The sequence below is a fragment of the Notolepis coatsorum genome (assembly GCF_963971535.1).
Source record: "Notolepis coatsorum genome assembly, chromosome: 19".
In the NCBI taxonomy this organism is placed as follows: domain Eukaryota; kingdom Metazoa; phylum Chordata; class Actinopteri; order Aulopiformes; family Paralepididae; genus Notolepis; species Notolepis coatsorum.
Genome location: NC_140183.1, coordinates 83382462 through 83401300, shown reverse-complemented (window position 1 = coordinate 83401300; position 18839 = coordinate 83382462). Strand labels below are relative to the sequence as shown.

Genomic DNA, 18839 nt, shown 5'->3' with positions numbered 1-18839 from the left:
TCATCTATTGTTCAAAAGTTATGAATGAATTAGTGAAACTATAAATATAATTAAATAATTTTTTTTACATATTACATATAACAATAATAATTTAATGTGTGTGTTAAACATTTTATTCAAACTTACCCCACTCTCTTCACAGAGCCTTGTCTTCCTCTATGCCCTCTGCCTCTCTGCACGCATCTCACACGGGAGGGGGTTGGTCTCAATCTCTGGGTCTTTGGCTAGCTTGTTGTTAGCCAGCGCTAGCATGGGAGCTAGTTCAGCTAATACAGGCTAATATGTTAATCTCTGGGCCAGTCACATTCATCGTCCGTTCTGGGCCAATAAAATGAAATAATATATTATATATAGAATATGACTCAGTAATGAATCAACTAAATACATCAATGTGGCTATTTGAAAACATTGCATTCGCTAAATAAATATGTCAATTGTGCCTCTGCAAACAGTGTCAGCGTGCCGCGTGAGCTCAAGCAAGCATTGATTTCCTGGGTGATTTTACTGTTCACAACGCTACTTTACAAACAAGCTTTTCGAGTGGAAAATATTACTTCCTATAATATTGTTCCGGGAGGTTTTATATACTCCCTGTGATGACTTGCGCAGTGATACTTCCGTCGATTTACCGCATAGGGCATAGGGACAAGCCCATGCAAAAATGTTGTCCCTCTGCCGTAAACTGCCCGAATGGAGATCCCGGTCCTGTACCCGGTCAGGAGATCGCCTGGCAACAGGCAGAACAGGGATCTAGATGGCGTCAATGCTTTCTCCGTTGCCGGAGGGTTAAAAGCCTCTCAGCTGCTGTTCTTTATGTGCTAGAAACACTACATCACTCAGGCCACTTGACAGAGTAGCAGTAACTACGGGTGGGCGGGACATAGTGGAGAGTGAATTGTTAGCATTACATTTGAAAAGCACATACATTGCCTACATAGTCACCAGAAGAGATAGCTCAAAAACCTTTAAATCCTTGTGTTAATTCTGAAGATGTTTTGTTTGGTGGATTTGGCGACACCTGTGGTGACTGGTGGTAACATCAGTGTGTTTTCATCTCAGAGTTCCACTGCCTTCTACGCCAGCTCTTCTCTTCTGCATTTGACTTGCCTCATTTGCATTATATTTGTGTATTTGGCAGGAATGGCTAGCCACGCCATTACCAATGGAAACTAGTATAGAGAAGTGCTTACAGAACGTGAATACATTAAATGACTATTGCAACAAAAATGCCAGTGAGAAAAATATGATAATCTGTAATGATTGGGGACTTTTCTGAGGATGTTTCTTATGACTCAAAAACAGAAATCCATCCATCAAAGTCTATCGTGGATTTTTTTTATTTCTAAATAACTAGCTTCTTCTCGAGAATACAGTATGTGATACTTTGAGCACCATGCAGTAGTTTCAAAGGAAAATATACATTTTCATAGCACTACCCCAACTTTTACATGTTTTACTGTGGCTACATGATTTGACCGGCTGCCTAATCTGCCTGGGGTCCTTTTTTCAGTTGGGTCCCTCACGCTGTACGTCATCAGGCTACATTGTATGTATCATATCGGCAAAAGTCGTATGTACAGTACAATGTGTACCTATTATTACAAATAGGTACATATATTACATATTCAAACAATGTAAAATACTTATTTGACTTTTGCCAATACGATATGTACACACAACCAGAGTGACCAAACAGAAAAAAGGACGGGTTGGGTGGCCGGTCAAATCGGGTAGCCACAGGGCCCAAAGGAAGGCCCACAGGAAGGCCCATATGCCCATATATGGTAATATATTCGTCAGTTCTAAAACATCACCCACGCTGAACTTTTCTGTCCTTCAAAACAGACTAATGACAAATCAGGCTGAGATGGATACATAATCAGCCCTATCCAACGAATGGATACCCCTCATTGAAGATGAATTAAAAACAGACGTAGACGGACAGACACAATGGATCAATGTAGCCACAACCTTAAACTATCCTTCAAGCCTATTCTAGCTTTTTCACCCAGAAAAAGTTATTAACTTTTTTCAGCTTGAGCAGGGTTACGTAACGGACTTACAACTTTGCCTGCGGTGCTTAACACCTGCTCTGATGGTGAGCTTGTGGCACACGCAACATCAGTCCATTTGATTTCCACCAGAGAAGGGGGTCTTTGGCTCGCGACAATAGGCAGACATCTGTGATTGTGCTCCTCTATGGTGGATGGGACCTGCCGCCACATCAGCTTTTTTCGTAAAAGACCCAAAGTCATCTTTTTATTTTTTGCTTGCCTCCCCAGTCTCCCCAGTCTCACCATCACAGATTCTATCTTTGTCTCAGTCAAAGCGGTGTCATCACTCTCGTATACTCCACAGTACAGAGGGTCGAGGGAGGTGCATTTGCGCATCAACTCGCGCACCGCATCACATTCGTATATATGGCCTCCCAGCTTGGCAAGAATTCCAAATGTTATGGACTTGGTTAATTGGACGTCCTCGTCTGACACAGCCACGTCCCTGCAAAGCCAGAGCATGGGGGGACAGAGGAGCTGGTCACATTGTTTTCCCCAGACAGATATCAGTGAAGTCACTGATTAGTTGAAGTGCATTGTGAACAGCCTGCAGGACATCAGTGTTCTGCCATGTCAATTAACGGTCAGGACGTGTCTGATCACTAGAACTTGCTTGATGATACGTTCCACCATTTTGATTTGATTTGAAATCTTTATTTCGAACATGTAAATGAATACAAACAAAATGAATAACTAAACAAAATCAAAACATAACTCAATTTAACTCAATTTACATGTTCGAAAAGGAGTAGGAAGAAGTATACACTTGTTTAATCCTACCCCTTTTCCACTACTCAAATGAGTGTACTAATTTAAAACATTTCAAAACAAATATATATATGCAAAACAAAAAAAATAAAACTATATATGTAAAACATGAAAGAAAGAAAATAAAAATGTAAACACCCGTGAATATCAAGTCCCTTCCTCATCCCTGTACCTCGTGAACATCATTTCCTTATGTATCAGTTTGAATTGTCTCATGTTTGGACATTGCTTTAGCACCACATTCAGACTGTTCCACAGTTTCACTCCACATATTGAGATGCAGTGTCTTCTCATGGTAGTGTGTACACTAAGAACTTTTCAATTGAGTTCTCCCCTCAGATTATAACCCCCCTCTCTATCAAAGAACAGTTCTTGAATGTTTCCTCGAAGTACATGACCTTTTGCTTCATACATTAATTGTGCCGTTTTAAATGCCACAAGATCATTTAACTTTAATGTTTTTTACTTTAGAAATAATATGTTTGTGTGATCACGATAACCTGCAATGTGAACTATCCTTACCATTGCTAGTTGATGACATATTTTTTTCTTTTCTTTTTATTATTTATCCATTAGAATAATTAAAAAGTAGGCCTAATATACAATAATCACCATACGTAACACGATTAATCTGCTCCACATGCACATTCATTAGATGCCGGCTATAGGCCTATAATAAATTAATGTAGGCTTACCGAGACTATGCTCTGGCAGTCGCAATTCCATCTGTTTCTGCATCGTGCATTTCTCTCTTTTGGTGCCAGCTGTGCGAAAAGGCACCGACAACGGTAGAGTCTGCTCTCTGTGTTTTGTCTCTGGTCCTGCGCCGCGTTCGTCTCAGTCAAGTTAACGTGGCGGCCAAAACAATTAAGTCACGGCCACCACAGGGACCCCGATTGCAGCGGCAATGTTGGCAGCGTCGTCTGTGGTGGTTATGGCCGAGAGTTTATTCTCATCGAGTCGCCAATCCCGAAGTGCATCTCTGAGCGCGGCCGGCAGCACGATTGTCCTCTGTATGGCTTTCAGGAAAATAAGTGGTCTGGAGGCATTCAGACTCGAGTTTCCACTTGGGTGTAATGGTGTGGACAGTCATGGACATGTATGGTGTGATGTTGACTGACGACCGTACAGTATAATGTATATCAGCTGTTAGTGAACAGCTTTCTCGACAGCAGCACTTGAACCTCTTGTCTAACTTTATTGTATAATTCTGGAATAGCTATTTGAGAAACACATTTGCAGCCCGGCAGCTCGTACTGGGCATCTAGAGCTTTGATTCTGTCCTTAAATAACTCGACAAGTTCATCCTCGCAGCGGATTGATTCTGAGATGGACGTGTAAATTAGTAATTTATCCATCTTTGGCTGTCACCTTCTTCATGCACATCTTGCAACACAGCAAGATTGCTGGCTTGTTTGTGATAGGCCTACATTGGTCAAACACAAGCATACTCAATTCTGAAATTATATTACATAATGACCAGAATGTTTTTTCACTGATGTATATGATTTACTACTGTCACTTGAATGGAGCCCCTAGCCTCCTGCCTTTAGGAACCCCCTTTGTAGGGCCCTGAGGGGGGGGGGGCTTTAACACTTAACGTAATGCCTGGATTCTACGCGGAAGTTTAACGAACACTTACAAGTTGATTATTCCGCATTATTATTATACCATGGCCACTTGCCAAAGACCAAAGATGTGTGCTTTTTTTTTTTTTTTTTTTTTGATCTTTTTCCCCCTCCATTTTCCTCAGATTTTCTCCCATCCCAATGTTAGTCGTATGCCAATTCCCAATCCCTTCCTGGTCGCTGCGCACTTACCCCCCACAGTCAGATCATCTGGGAGAGTGGAGGCTACCACGTGCTTCCTCCGACACACGTCCAGCCAATCACCGCTTCTTTTCACCTGGCAGCGCGGATTCTCACTGAGAGGGCGTAGCGTGTGGGAGGATCACACTATCCCACTCAGGTCCTATCCGCGCTTAGCAGGCGCCCCGACCGAACTGTAGGAGTCGCTGTTTACAACGACCCGGACCCACCCCGCCAGCTTCTCCCACCCTCTAATACAGCCAATTGTATTAGTGTGAACGGCCAGCCAAGCTGGTGACAACCCCGGAGCTGTGAGCTAGCTCACAGCTCCGGGGTTGGTGACGAACGCAATCTCCGCTCGGCCACCTAACCGCCAAAGATGTGTGCTTTTTATTCATATTTCCAACATTAAAATATAAATTTGTTTTACTTATGCATTACTCACTGCTGACTTTCATAGTCCCTCTGAGCTACCTTAGCAACTGCTTGACAACCACCTGTCACTTGACTGATGCCAGTGACAATGACCCAGAAAGCTAACTTTATGCAAGTAAGCCTATCTGTCAATTACTTTGCCTATAATGGTTAACAAGCAGTGAATATGACAAACATGACTTGCTTGCCAGACATCTCACTCTCAACAAACAAATCAATAACTTTTTTCTCATGTTAATATGCATAGTAGTCATTGTTGCGAGTTGAATTGCGAGGACGGCGTGTGCCATGACATGAAGGGATTATGCAAATCCAGGAATGAATTAGATCTTCACATACCAATCTGCTTGATTAGCTCTGTCTAATAATCACCCAAAAGAATAATACTGTGTGCGTAATTTCAGAATAACTACACGTGCGTAAAACACAGCAGTGCTAAACAATTCATGGTGTTTGATCATAGGCATAGTTTTATATAGGGACACTAGGGCCAACCCTACCAAAGCCACAGACAAAACATTGTAGTTTTAGTATTATTATTATTATAATTCACAACATTGCGGCCTTTTTATCTGTTTGCAAAAGTGTAGGTTGACAGCTGCATCAAGAACCATCAGTAAGCTATCCTATTATGTGCAATATCCAATCACCACCTGGATCGTTTGATAAGAGTAGTGGTGTTTCACCAGCTGCTGAGGCCTCCCACTTATTCTACGCCTCTCATGGCTCTTCACAGACGTGAAGCAATTTGATTTCTGACCACAAAAAAATTCAACATTTTAAAATGGCTTTGCCAGTAAATCCTAGGCTGAAGGGAGTAGCATTGAACGGTACCTCATGATATGTCTAGCAGTGCAGAGGTGAGGTGAAGCATGCAACAAAAACAAAAGAACACTTACATATTAAGTGTCCCTACCACAGCTCAAATCAAACCTATGGGGTGTAACGGTACACAGAAGCCACGGTTCGGTACGTACCTCGGTATTGGTGTCACGGTTCGGTACGATTTCGGTACAGCAGGGAAAACATTTTTATACTTATTATTATATATTTATAATTATTATTCTAATAATTATTATGAAATAGAATGATATTCTATAGGCTTGCCGTGGTAGTAATCAGTGATACTGGTGTCATTCTGTGTTCAGGCATCCAATGAGTAAATTAATTGCCTACTGCCTCCTTAACAACTTGTGCAACAACTTAGTTTCAGTTTCACTTGTAGAGAGGATTTAACTTCATGTGAAGCCGAGACTGAAAAAGACTACACTGTAAACAAAAAAAAGTTTTTTCACAGGAAATTCACTGTATTATTTTACAGATTACCTTTGTTTTTCTACTTTAAGTGTAAATACCATACCATAAAAATACAGTAAATTGCCTTTTATCAAAATATAAACCATTAAATAAAGGTTGTAATCTGTAAATGTATTTGATTTTACTGTCATTTGACAGTAAGTATTTGGAAACCATTGATGCCAGACATTTACCGTTTTCTTGCAGTTTTTTTTCTTACAGTGTAGAGAACAGATGACATGTTACACAAAAATGGATGGACACAGCAGAGGATTTATCAATATTTTGGATTTAAACACAGTAGCAGCAACTGGAGAGGAGCTCAGATGATCAGTCCAAATGTATGTAGTGCTTTAAAAAAAAAAAAAATCAGCTGTGACGCGTGTGTCTTTCCCAGGGGTGCGTTGCTCATGGGACGGGGTTGCACGCCGAGCAACCGGCTGATTGGTTGATTGAATTGAATTAATTGATTGAAAATGTTATTAACAGATTGCAGAATGGGTACAATACAGTACAGCTCAATACACACAATTGTTAAGGGGATGCAGACCAGAGAAAGACTTTTGTCTTGTTTACATCAGGGTCCCCAATTTTCAATTCATCATAACATATATGACATACATGACATACAGATAGACAGTACTGCTACATCTATACATTTATGACATACCAGATTTACAAATACAGTACTGTTTGTGATACAAAAAGGAGTCTAAAAAAGGGAGTATATACATTTGACGAAGAAACTGTACATTGGAGGAGGTTGGGTAGGTGGGGTGGAGCGGGGGGGGGGGGGGTTGGGTAGGGGTGGAGCGGGGAAACTGTACACCATTGGAGGTGGTTGGGTGGGTGGGGTGAGTGGGGGGGGGTTGGGTAGGCGGGGTGGGGTAACTGTACATTGGATTATCGACGAAACCTTACTTGGTCCCAAAAAGAGGGTCTTGTGTATTATTGGGTTAGGACATTTACTGTACATTGGAGGGGGTTGTGTTAGGACATTTACAGGGGCCAGTTTCGTATTGCAGTCTCCCGTAGGTGCTCTTTGAGAGTGGTTTTGAAAGTGGGTAGTGATTCACATTCCTTTACAGCTGTGGGTAGGGTGTTCCACATTGATGTGGCATAATTGCTAAACGTGTTTTGTCCCTTGTTTGAGCCGAATCTGGGTTTCACATGATTTGTGGAGCTCCCTCTGGTGTTGTGGTCATGGTATTCACTGACCTTTGGGAAGTAATTTGACATGTACATGGGTACCTTGATCGTGTAGTGTATCTTGTAGACCAGGCCCATTGCAAGTTGCTGTACTCTGTCGTCTACTCTAAGCCATCATAGGTTGTCAAAGTGGGCAGGGGTGAGGTGGGTTCTAGGAGTCAGGTCAAGCAGTAGTCTGACCAGTTTGTTTTGTGATGTTTGTAATTTAGTTTTTAGCGCCTTTGAGGTGCTTTGGTACCATGAGGTGCAAGCATAGTCGTAGTACCCTTGAATGAGTGCTCCTGCCAGAGTCTTCAGGGTATTCTTGTTTACCAGAGAGGAGATCCGGTACAAGAATCTAGTTTGTTGGTTGATTTTTTTTATTACATTGGATCATCCAATTTGGATGCCATTTTGTCACAGGAATGATTTGCCTCTAGGATTGAACCTAGGTATGTAATTTCATCTTTCCTTGTGACAATATTGTCACCCACTGTAACTGAGAAGCCGTCGGTCTTGCTGAGTTTGTTATTTGAACCGAAGAGAATGGACTCTGTTTTACCCAGGTGTAATGATAGTTTGTTATCAGCGGCTCTGTGAGCAGAAGCACGCGCACGGATGTGCACGAGCGTGCACACAGGAATGATGCGCACTCCACTGATGCGCCAACTCGCCAAGTACCCACCTGGCTACTTTGCATAACAATAGCGCAGGTCGTCAGGTGTGTTCAAATTCGTTCTCAGATACATTCACACAAAACATGCGAATGAAATGTGTTACATTCCATTACTAGAGGCAATTAGGCATTGTCTTTAGTCTGTGCGCATGCGAGGGAACATTTATGCGCATGTGTGGGAGCGTGCGCACCCGCCCGGGAGCACGTGGAGTCATTAAAACACAGCTTTGAAATCACCAACGCACCCCTGGGCTTTCCATTGGTTACCATTATTGGGCCAACAAGAAAACTAAAGAAAACTGTAAAACTTTAATGACCCTGCTGTGTTACAAACATATAATAGTTGTTTTTGTTTTAGGGACACCTAGGCTGTGTAGTAAACGGGAGCGGACTGAGGAGGGGAGAGCCGAGTGCAGAGTGTCATTGCGCGTTGTAAATTTGTTCTGTCCGCTTGTCAGTGTGCCTAAACAAACTCCAACGTTTTATTCATCATCTACATTTGGCAATACAAGCTTAATATGCAACGTTAAAGATCAATGTAAGCCAGTGTAAAGTAAAGTAAAGATATGGAGCATAGATTTGTAAAATGTGCAACCCTAGTTTCACCTAGTGGTATGAGACGCATTCTTCGTATATGGCTGTGCGTACCGCACTGTGAAGCCCGTACCGTAAATTTGCGGGACGAATATACGTACCGTTACACGCCAGCCCCTGTGTTTGATGTGCACCAATGCCAGAGAGCGCATTCGGCTGAATAGCGAGATGAAGCGCATCCTACCCGGTCAGCAACATTGTTGTAAACCTTGCCGCAGAGACACTACATACTGTACTATTAACGTCTAGCGTTAGCTCCCATCATCAGTGCTACTGACAGGGTCCACTGACAGCCTCTGTAAAGCAGATAGGAGTATGAAACTTTTATAAGTTCCTTGTAAAACAGGCACAAATATGGAAATGATTAATGAAAGTTGCTATTATTAGGCTCCTCTAATATCGTCATTCATAAAAAATACATTTATGTAATATTTTATAACATTGAGTAATAACCAACCAGGGGATGCTGCTGCATATTTATGCTCTGTCATCTTTGAGATGACGAGATCTGCAGTGCAGGGCACTGTGTGAGGCCATGACATGTCAGCAAATTCAAACAATGGGGATGGATTTGAGCTAAACCTTTTATTTTTATTTTTTACACACACCTGCCGGCCAATCAGAAAATAGTATTCGCCCAGACCATGGTATAATACTCAACAATTGATGGTCAACAGAAGGAATGTGTTGTACAGTACATGTTTATAAATGAGTATGAAAACATTTAAGTGCGTTGGGTTGCCTTGCAAGCTAACGTTGCTGGTTATCAAGCTGGATGAACAACTCCAAAGCTGTGTTATTAATTATATGCCAATAATTAAATCAATTTGATGCTTTGAAGGCAATTGTATTTCCAATTAATATTAGGTTAGAAAATAAATTTGCCGGATTTAACGTGACTTCCTTTCATCTTTAATCCAGTATAAACCACACCCATTTCCGTTCTTCTACAGATACAGATAATGTTGTTGGTTGAACAGATACAGTTACAGATAATGACATGGGTGATAACTATTAGAACATTGGACAGCAGTCGACAATTAAATGACAAGAAACAAAGCCTTGGCCCACGGACTTTATGGATTTACAAACCAAAAATGTTTTTAGTTTGTGGTCTCACTCTCTCAACGTGGGAAATCGAGTACATGATACGCTCGGCGTTCAAGTGGTTGAAGTCATGAGGATGTCATTGCTACAGTAGGCAACTAGGCAATGTGTCTTGAACTCACCGAGGCTAATGAATGATTTACCTAACTAAATGCAATGGCATAATGACATAAATGAGGAAAAAGATGAGACTGTAGGGCAGGGGTGGCCAACCCGCGGCTCGCGAGCCGCATGCGGCTCTTTGCCCGTCAATGTGCGACTCTTCCATAAAAAAAAATAATAATAAATAAAAAATCATAAAATAATTTTTTTTTAACTTATTTAAAAAAATATATATATATATATGTCACTCATTCCATAAGGACGTAGAATAAACATTTAAAAAAAATTGTAATGGTCCATTTGCATGTTCTTGGTATCTGAATGTATGGTATGTACTCTGCGGGCTCTGTCTTTAAAAAAAAGGAAAGTAAAATAAAATAAAAACGTCATTACCACGTCACAACTTGTGAGCTTTCTGAGAAAATCTCTTTTCAACATATGGACTCTTCTCGTGAACACAGTAAAGGCACCATTAGCCTTAGTACCTTTTTATCACCCTGCTCTGGACAACAGTGGAGTGGACCACTAGAAACTTCAATGGTGAGTAGAGCTACTATTGTATTTGCTATATATCACTGCTGTCAGGTGAAAACCACCATGTTGGTAGCATTACTAACTAATTGTCATGTTTTTCATTTAATCTAAAGTTTAGCTTAGATGACGGTTCTCAGTGGGGTGTCTGATATGATTGGGTCTCATTCTCGAACGAAGTTACGACAAAATATTTTGTCTTAGCCAGATTTCGGCCTATTTAAGACATATTAGGGCTGGGAGTGGGAGTCTTCAAATTTTCCTGAGATCTTATTTGAGAGCAGATCTAAGAGTGCTGAGGAGCACACTTAAATATGCTCTCAGCCCACGATCAAATCTCATGATTGATTGACTAATTTAAAATGTTATTATAACTTGACAGACTGTGTTCTCATAGTGATTCCTTCACGTCAACGCTACAGGCCTTGGAATTAATTACTTAATCATAATTAAAATAAATATGACAATATTTGTACGATAAGAAATTACGAATTTGATGTCGGAAAAATAAATAATATGGATTCATCTGATCACAGGGCAGCTGGATTAACCATATCTGAACCAGCTATTTTGGACAAATAATTACTCAGATATTCAAACACAATTATGCAATTATTGTGAAATGATTGAAAATAATAATAATTGAATGCCTTCTGTGGAATTTGTATTTCTTATTTGTTACACATCTGTTTTAATGATTAATTATATACATTTGAAAGAATGCAGGTCAACATGCAATGTATCCCATTGATTGGTATACAATGGGACAGACCTTTGTTTGATTGATTGATTGAAAACTTTATTAACAGATTGCAGAATGGGTACAGTACAGTACAGCTCAATTACATAAGGGGATGCAGACCAGAGAAAGAATTTCGTCTTGTTTACATCAGGGTCCCCCATTTTCAATTCATCATAACATATATGACACACATGACACAGATAGACAGTACTGCTACATCTATACATTTATGACATACCAGATTTGCAAATACAGTACTGTTTGTGATACAAAAAGAGTCCAGAAAAGAGAGTACATTTGACGTAGAAACTGTTGAAGGAGGTTGGGTAGGAGGGGTGGGTGGGGGATAGACTTACACTGTACAAGCAAAACTGTACATTGGAATATTGACAAAACCATACTTGGTCATTTACTGTACATTGGAGGGGGTTGATATAGCTATAAACCTGCATTCCTTCGAATATATCATTAATCAATTAAACTTATATTGAAATACACTATATAGCCTATACACCAACACTGAAATGACAGTGGATAAATAAATAAGAACTAAAGCTAATCGGTGGAAATAGACTGCATTAATATTCCATAACAAGTCTTGTGTGCGCCTACGAATGAACAGTAGCCTATAGGCTTATGGAATAATAAGCCATACTGCATTCATTGCGCCCGCCGTAGGCTATATTATATGTCATTCATTCATTCATATACAGTACTGCGCGCGCACGCGTGTGTGTGTCTGTGTGTGCGCGCTCGCTGCGGCAGGTGTGTAACGCGAGCTGTATATGATGCCAATACATTAATCTAATCTAGTTTTGATGGGCGCAAGCGTGATTACGAAACCTAGCCGCATTTCTCGGAGACGCTCTCTGATTGGCACTGACTGACGCTAGGTTTCGTAATCACGCGGCTCGCAAAGCACTTCCGCCATTCCATTTCACACAGCTGCGTCACTAGTTGCCTTATAAGGAACTATGGAGGCGGTGTTTTGTATGCAAATGAGCTGACCGGGAACGCGCTTTGGAGTTTACGACAGAATGCCATTCTCCAAGCAGATATCAGATCATATAATTTCTGCGACGTTTCAGCCACTTAAGACATATCTCCAGCACGTTCAGGACTCAGAGTGTACTTGTCATAGATTATGTCTCAGTGGTTCCAAGATAAGTCTTCCAGAATATATCTTTGGAACATTTTTGGGAATGAGACCCATTGTGTTTTCTGCTTTTGAATGTGTTACTGTTCCATCAGCTGCTAATTAGTTAGCAGAGATTATAGCTTGAAGACAATGTCTATTGTGGTTCAGGAACTGATTGATTGGTTAGTTGTTCTTATTTATGGCAGTTGAATAGTTTTGACAGCAGTAAGGTAATCAATGTCAAGGGTGCCAGAAGTTTGCAAATGTTTGCTTTGGGCACATTGCATTTGTAGGTCTTTTAATTCTGTATTCCAGTCTCCTCTTACATTATTCTATCTCCTGCTCAATTCAAGACATTATGAGTTCTGAAACATTGAGTTTGGATAATAGAAAGGCTGTACAAGTAGTCAAATAAAAGTGCTGAGTTAGCAAGGGAGTGGGTGAGTGAGACACATTGATGATTGTTTGTCACAGTACAGGAAAACAATTTTTGAATGATTAAAAAAACATAAAACCCAGCTCAAAAACAGCTCACCTGCTCAGACCATTTCACATGGTCAGATCACGCTTGATTCACTGCTCCCTTTCAGCTCCTTTTACTTTCCATTCAATCACTAAAACGTTTAGCTATAAACTACCATATCTATCAAATGAACCCTACTTGGTTAGGACGCTTGACTAATCGACTAACTAGCAAACTAGGTTAGACCACCCAAATTGTTTTGTTTTTATTTAACTATACCTCCAGAGTATGGAGCTAAAAATCGTAGCATTTTCCATTCACGGTTCATGAAATGGTTAGCATTAGTTTAAACGTTTTGCTATAAACTACCAAATCTGATCACACCCCTAAAGAGCCAAAGTAAAAGAAGAGGAACACCACAGAACACGCTCTGTGTTCTTGATTGAACTTTCAGATTTCTTAGGGTTTGAACATTGTTGGAAACATTTGGAATAATGTAAGTACACATTTCAACAACATATATAACATAGGTCTAATTGTTTTTAGACATTTTAAGTGGAAATGTTACGTAATATTATATCTTTAACTATACCTCCTGGAGTGTTAGCAAGAAACGGTTAGCGTTGCTGCTACACCTTTGAGCTACAACTCCGGAAGAACCATGCTAATGTGCTGGTGAAAGACAATGTGTGTCGAAACAAATCTCTGAATCTCTTGGACTAAGACTAAAGTAAGGTGTTGGTGCTCTTAAGGCAGATGGACAGTAGACAGCCACAGTGGCGGCTGGTGAATTCTTCTCTACTAGGGGCGCTATACCAAACATTTTGCAAACATGTACAAGGCACGCATTGGCGAATATTATCACCATTGCCATCGATCAATATATGATCACAGTCAGTCAAATGCAACCACGTTTCCAATAGCCCAACACAAACACGCACATCTCTCACTGTGCGTTTCAACTTAACGAGGTATAGTTGCGATCTCTCGCTCTCTCTCTCTCTCTCTCTCTCTCTCTCTCTCTCTCTCTCTCTCTCTCTCTCTCTCTCTCTCTCTCTCTCTCTCTCTCTCTCTCTCTCTCTCTCTCTCTCTCTCTCTCTCTTTCTCTCTCTCTCGCTCAGATCCATTCAATAATAAGCACATATGTATATCTTGTCATTTTAAACAAGTTACCATTCATTGTCTGAGTGGTTATGCCCCACCCGCGGCGAAATTAGAGAGAGAGAGAGAGAGAGAGAGAGAGAGAGAGAGAGAGAGAGAGAGAGAGAGAGAGAGAGAGAGAGAGAGAGAGATCGCAACTATACCTTGTTAAGTTGAAACGCACAGTGGTCCAGCAGGGCAGAAGGGCTTGATAAAGTATATCCACTCCACTGTCCAGACTGTGTTGATGTCCATTGTCCATGCATGTCCAGTTGTCCACACTGCATCCATATAGCTTGTTGTTAACCAACAAGTACTGTGAAGAGCTGTGTCTTTGCCCATTTCCTCGTCAAACAGCCTGCAAACTACCTGGCGTTCTATCGCCCTGCTCTAAGACAAACTCTAACCTTAACCAACTTTGAAAGAGTGCCTAAGCTTAACCGTCGAAAGAACTTGCCTTCACGCTCTAAGACAAATAGCTGCATCTACCAACCTAGAATCCAACCTAGAACCTAGAAACTGGCGTTGGCCAATCAGAGAGAGCATCTCCGCGAAATGCGGCTACGGAAAAAAATGCTGCTACGGAAAAAAATGATAGACGCTGCTTCAAATCGCGCCCGGCTTCCATCATAAACATCATATTTCAACGCACAGCGTGTTACGCACTGATTGGCTGCGACGGATACAGCGATGAAACAGTGACGCGCACTCAGAGCGCTAGTGCGTCTAGCCCGGGCCGAGAAATACGGCTAGGAGCAATGTGGCAGGAGAAATACGGCAGGAGTGAGTCACTTCCTGTTCAGGAAAACAAGTATTTTTTATTTGATATATTAACGTTATATTGTGCATTGGAAACACAAACATACTTAAAATGAGTAAATATTATTCATTTTAAACATGTTTATATTATTTATTGGGCTATAAAACAAACAAAAAAAAAAAAATGTTCTTGTTCTTCTCTCATTTAACCAGGGGGGGCGGCGCCCGAGCGCCCCTAGTGGCGAGCCGCCACTGGACAGCCCTACTCTGGACATTGCTTGAGTTTAGCCATTGGCTCCTGTTAATGTATTTCAGAGTTATACTCATCCTCAGCTAACTTGAACTGGTGATTCACATTGTGCTTCCCTCACACATTCCATATTCCGAATATAAATGCGAGGAACGATATGGACTAAAAAATTTGTAGGAAATATTGCCTTTATTATAAATAATTGTCTAACTCTGCCAATATTTGAGCAAAAGATGAGCTGTAAAAAGTGGGGCAATCATCATCCAACCTACAAGAGGAAGTCGACTAGATTCAATATATCAGACTGTAGCCTGGGGGCTAAATGGGACAGTTCTCATTTAGCTTTTAGGGTGGTAATTTACTTATTTATTTAAAAGCCATGTATAAACTATGAGACAGAGAACAGCCATGATAATACAGCTGGGGTCTAAATGACTTTCAGCATAGAAATTGTCATTGGCATACTATATAATTCAGATGAGTAATTTTGAGTTAATTTAGAGGAAGATACAGTAGAGTCCAGGGTTTGCATAATGCATGTTTGTGTGGTGGTGGATTGCTTAGAGCATTTGTCTACTTAATAGCCTTAACTTTTGTAAATAAGCTCAGAAAATGGCCTTGATGACAACAGGCCCATTTATTTATCAATGTTAATGTTAGCCTACTTAGACTGTAAATGTTCTGCAAAATAGGAGTGTGACTGACCATCAATGTGTAGGCCTATTCATTTATGTTTTAGCCTATTCGTAGAATATTAATGCATAACGTTTTTGTTTTTGTTTCTCACTGACAATACAAGGGCGTCAACATCCCAAAACACGCATCCATAGCATGTAGCCTCTGAACAAACATTGGCCACCCTCTGGCCACCCTATAGTTAAAAAGAAATCCTAGAACTACCACAGGCAGGAGGAGGAGAACATAGTGGTGTAAGGGAAGTATGAGGATGGGGAGGTGGAGAAGGATGAGGAGGAGGAGGGGGGGAGGAGGAAGAAGAGAAACAGGAGGAGGAGAGGTGGTGGTGGAAGAGGAGAAGAGGTGGTGGAGGAGGAGGAGCGGGGTGGAATGAGAAGGTCAGGGTCAGTGATCCTCTGAGATTCTGCTGTGTTTGATCTGTAAATGGCACCAAACTGGGCTGCTGCTGTCCCTCTGATGTTCCTATGGGGGGGGGGGGGGGGGCTTGTGCTTGTGTGTGTGTGTGTGTGTGTGTGTGTGTGTGTGTGTGTGTGTGTGTGTGTGTGTGTGTGTGTGTGTGTGTGTGTGTGTGTGTGTGTGTGTGTGTGTGTGTGTGTGTGTGTGTGTGTGTGTACACATGCATCTGTGTGCATGTGTATGCATGTCATGTACAGTATGTGCGTTTGTGGGTATATTGGTTTGTAAGCATGATCTGTAAATTTTTGTGTATACATTCGTGTGTGTGTGTGCATGTGTGTATTTGTGTGTGTGTGTGTGTATGTCTATGTGTGCGTGTGTGTGTGTGTGTGTGTATATATATTTGTATGTAAGCATGTGTGTGCATGTTTTTTTTAATCCAAAACTAGGATGTTCCATTAATGTTGTTGTTTTTTTTGCCGCCAAACGGCTTACTAATAACTGTTTTAAACATTTACTCTTGAGGAATGAAATGGAAGCACTTTGATGATCTTGCTTTGAAGATGTACCCCGCCTAGTCTGCCTCCCTTCCCATCTGCATCGTAGACTTTTTAGAAACACAGCCCTCCTGCAGGGCAGGCCAGCAGAGATCTCAGTTGTTTTAGCCTGCGGTTGCTTTAACACTATACTACTGCTGCCCCATGAAAACTTCAACTCCCACAATGTCCCTGCAATGTGAATTAACGCAGTGGGGGTCATGGGAGTTGTAGTACTTTGTAGTGAGAAAGCATCCCGACAGTCACACACCGTGACTTAGTTTCGTGTGCTATTTTGTTGTCGAGACACAGTAGAATTACAGGGGGACGAGAGAGAGAGAGGTTCCCCACAAGGTCATCTCACGACAAGAAACGTGCTGCTCTCTCTCTCCTCCAATCAGGAAACAGGCTCCATCTTCCTCCAGTTCAGCTCGTCCACCGCCCTCCAACTAGAGGTCATCTTCGAGGTGCTGGAGGAGTACGACTGGACGGCCTTCTCGGTGGTGTCGACGCGTCACCACGGCTACCAGGAGTTCCTGTCGGTGGTGGAGGGCTTGACGGACGGCTCGTTCATCGGCTGGGAGAGGAAGAGCGTGGTGATGCTGAACGTGACGGACGACCCCGGGGGGGCACGCACACGCAGGCTGTTGAAGGAGAACGAGGCGCAGGTGAGACAGGGGCGAGGGAGGGGGGGTAGAGCGGGGAAGAAAGGGGAGGAAGCTCTAGAAGTACCAGTCGAGGCCTCCCACCCCCACCCCCCCCTGGCTGGCCAGCTTTTTCCTTTCTTCTTCGTCTCTCCCTCTGTCCCCTCTACGTCTCTCTCTCCCCTCTCTCCTCTATCCCTCTGTTCTCCTCTCCCCCCCCCCCCTTCACATCAGCAAAGACATAAAACAGTCCCACCACCGCACGGTGAAAAACCACGAGTCAATGTGATTTGCTGCCTGGAAGGTTGCGTGGTAGCTGCCAGAGAGAGTTATGATGCGCAGCTCCAGTAAAGTGTTAGGCTGGGGGTGGATGAGGGGGGGGCGTTAACACTCAACTTCGGACATACGAGATCCAGAGTTCGATATAATTGAATACAAATATCAATATAACATAATTTATATTCGTATAATCTCCAATTCTCTCTTTATTTCAGAGTCTAACCAATTAGCTAATTAACCCCGACAATAACGACCCCCTCTCCTTAAAGGTGCTGTAAGTGGTATTTTTTTCCCCTTTGTTAAAATAATAGCTCTACACTCCGACAGCCATCACTGATATAGAGGGTTTGGTCAGTAACATCACATCACAGTGTGTGGTCAGTAACATGGGTCTCCCAGTCCCTCCACTCTGCAGTAAACACAAAATATGATTCCCGTTCCCACTTTATCCAATGAGGAGAGAAAACTCCAAACACTGCAAAAATAATCTACCAGTGCAGTAAGCAAATTGGGTTTGGCAAGATTTCTTGAAATTAATAAAAATATCTAGGGTTCTCTCTCCTGATTGGATAAAGTGGGAACGGGAATCATATTTTGTGTTTACTGCAGAGTGGAGGGACTGGGAGACCCATGTTACTGACCACACACTGTGATGTGATATCAGTGATGGCTGTCGGAGTGTAGAGCTATTTAACACGTATTTTAACAAAGAAAACAGCACCTTTAAGCTTAATCCTACAACCAACGTCTCTAGTTCTGACTTTGATGCGACACTTCAGCAGCGACACACTTTCACAAATTCATGCTTCAGAGCGCTCTGACCTTGACCGTTGGTTTTTAGCCCCATATCTCGGGTGTGTTTCATTTTTTCCATACGCCTGCAACCCTCTACCTGTCCTTTCCCCTTCCCTCGCTCCCTCCTTCCCCCCTTCCTTCCTTGTCTCCTTCTCTTAAGCCTGAGTCCTCCCCGACTCGCTCCGTTGCTGCCTCTCTCGCTCCATTCCTGACTTGCTCTTCCCCAATACGCCACCCCCCCCACTTCCTCTCTTTATCCCTCGCTCAAATCTCCTCTTCACAGCCTGATCCTCCTGTTAAATTTTTCACACTTCTTCGTTGTACAGTATACCCCCCTCAGTATCTTTTCTCTCCTCTCCTGCAATTCCTTGCCCAGAGACAAGCCCAAGCCCACTCTCTCGCTCTCTTCCTCTTCCTCTCTCTCCCTCTCTCTCCTCACCTC

The 18839-nt window shown here is 42.1% G+C and overlaps 1 protein-coding gene across 1 annotated transcript in view; it reads left to right on the top strand.

Annotated features, from left to right (window-relative positions):
- grin2db (glutamate receptor, ionotropic, N-methyl D-aspartate 2D, b) overlaps positions 1-18839 on the top strand; it is a gene marked incomplete at both ends in the record, with an annotated part of 94851 nt that overhangs the window by 6562 nt on the left and 69450 nt on the right. Inside the window, 1 exon segment of the mRNA XM_084336742.1 lies at positions 17081-17347. Within this exon segment, the coding sequence (XP_084192868.1) occupies positions 17081-17347 (267 nt within the window).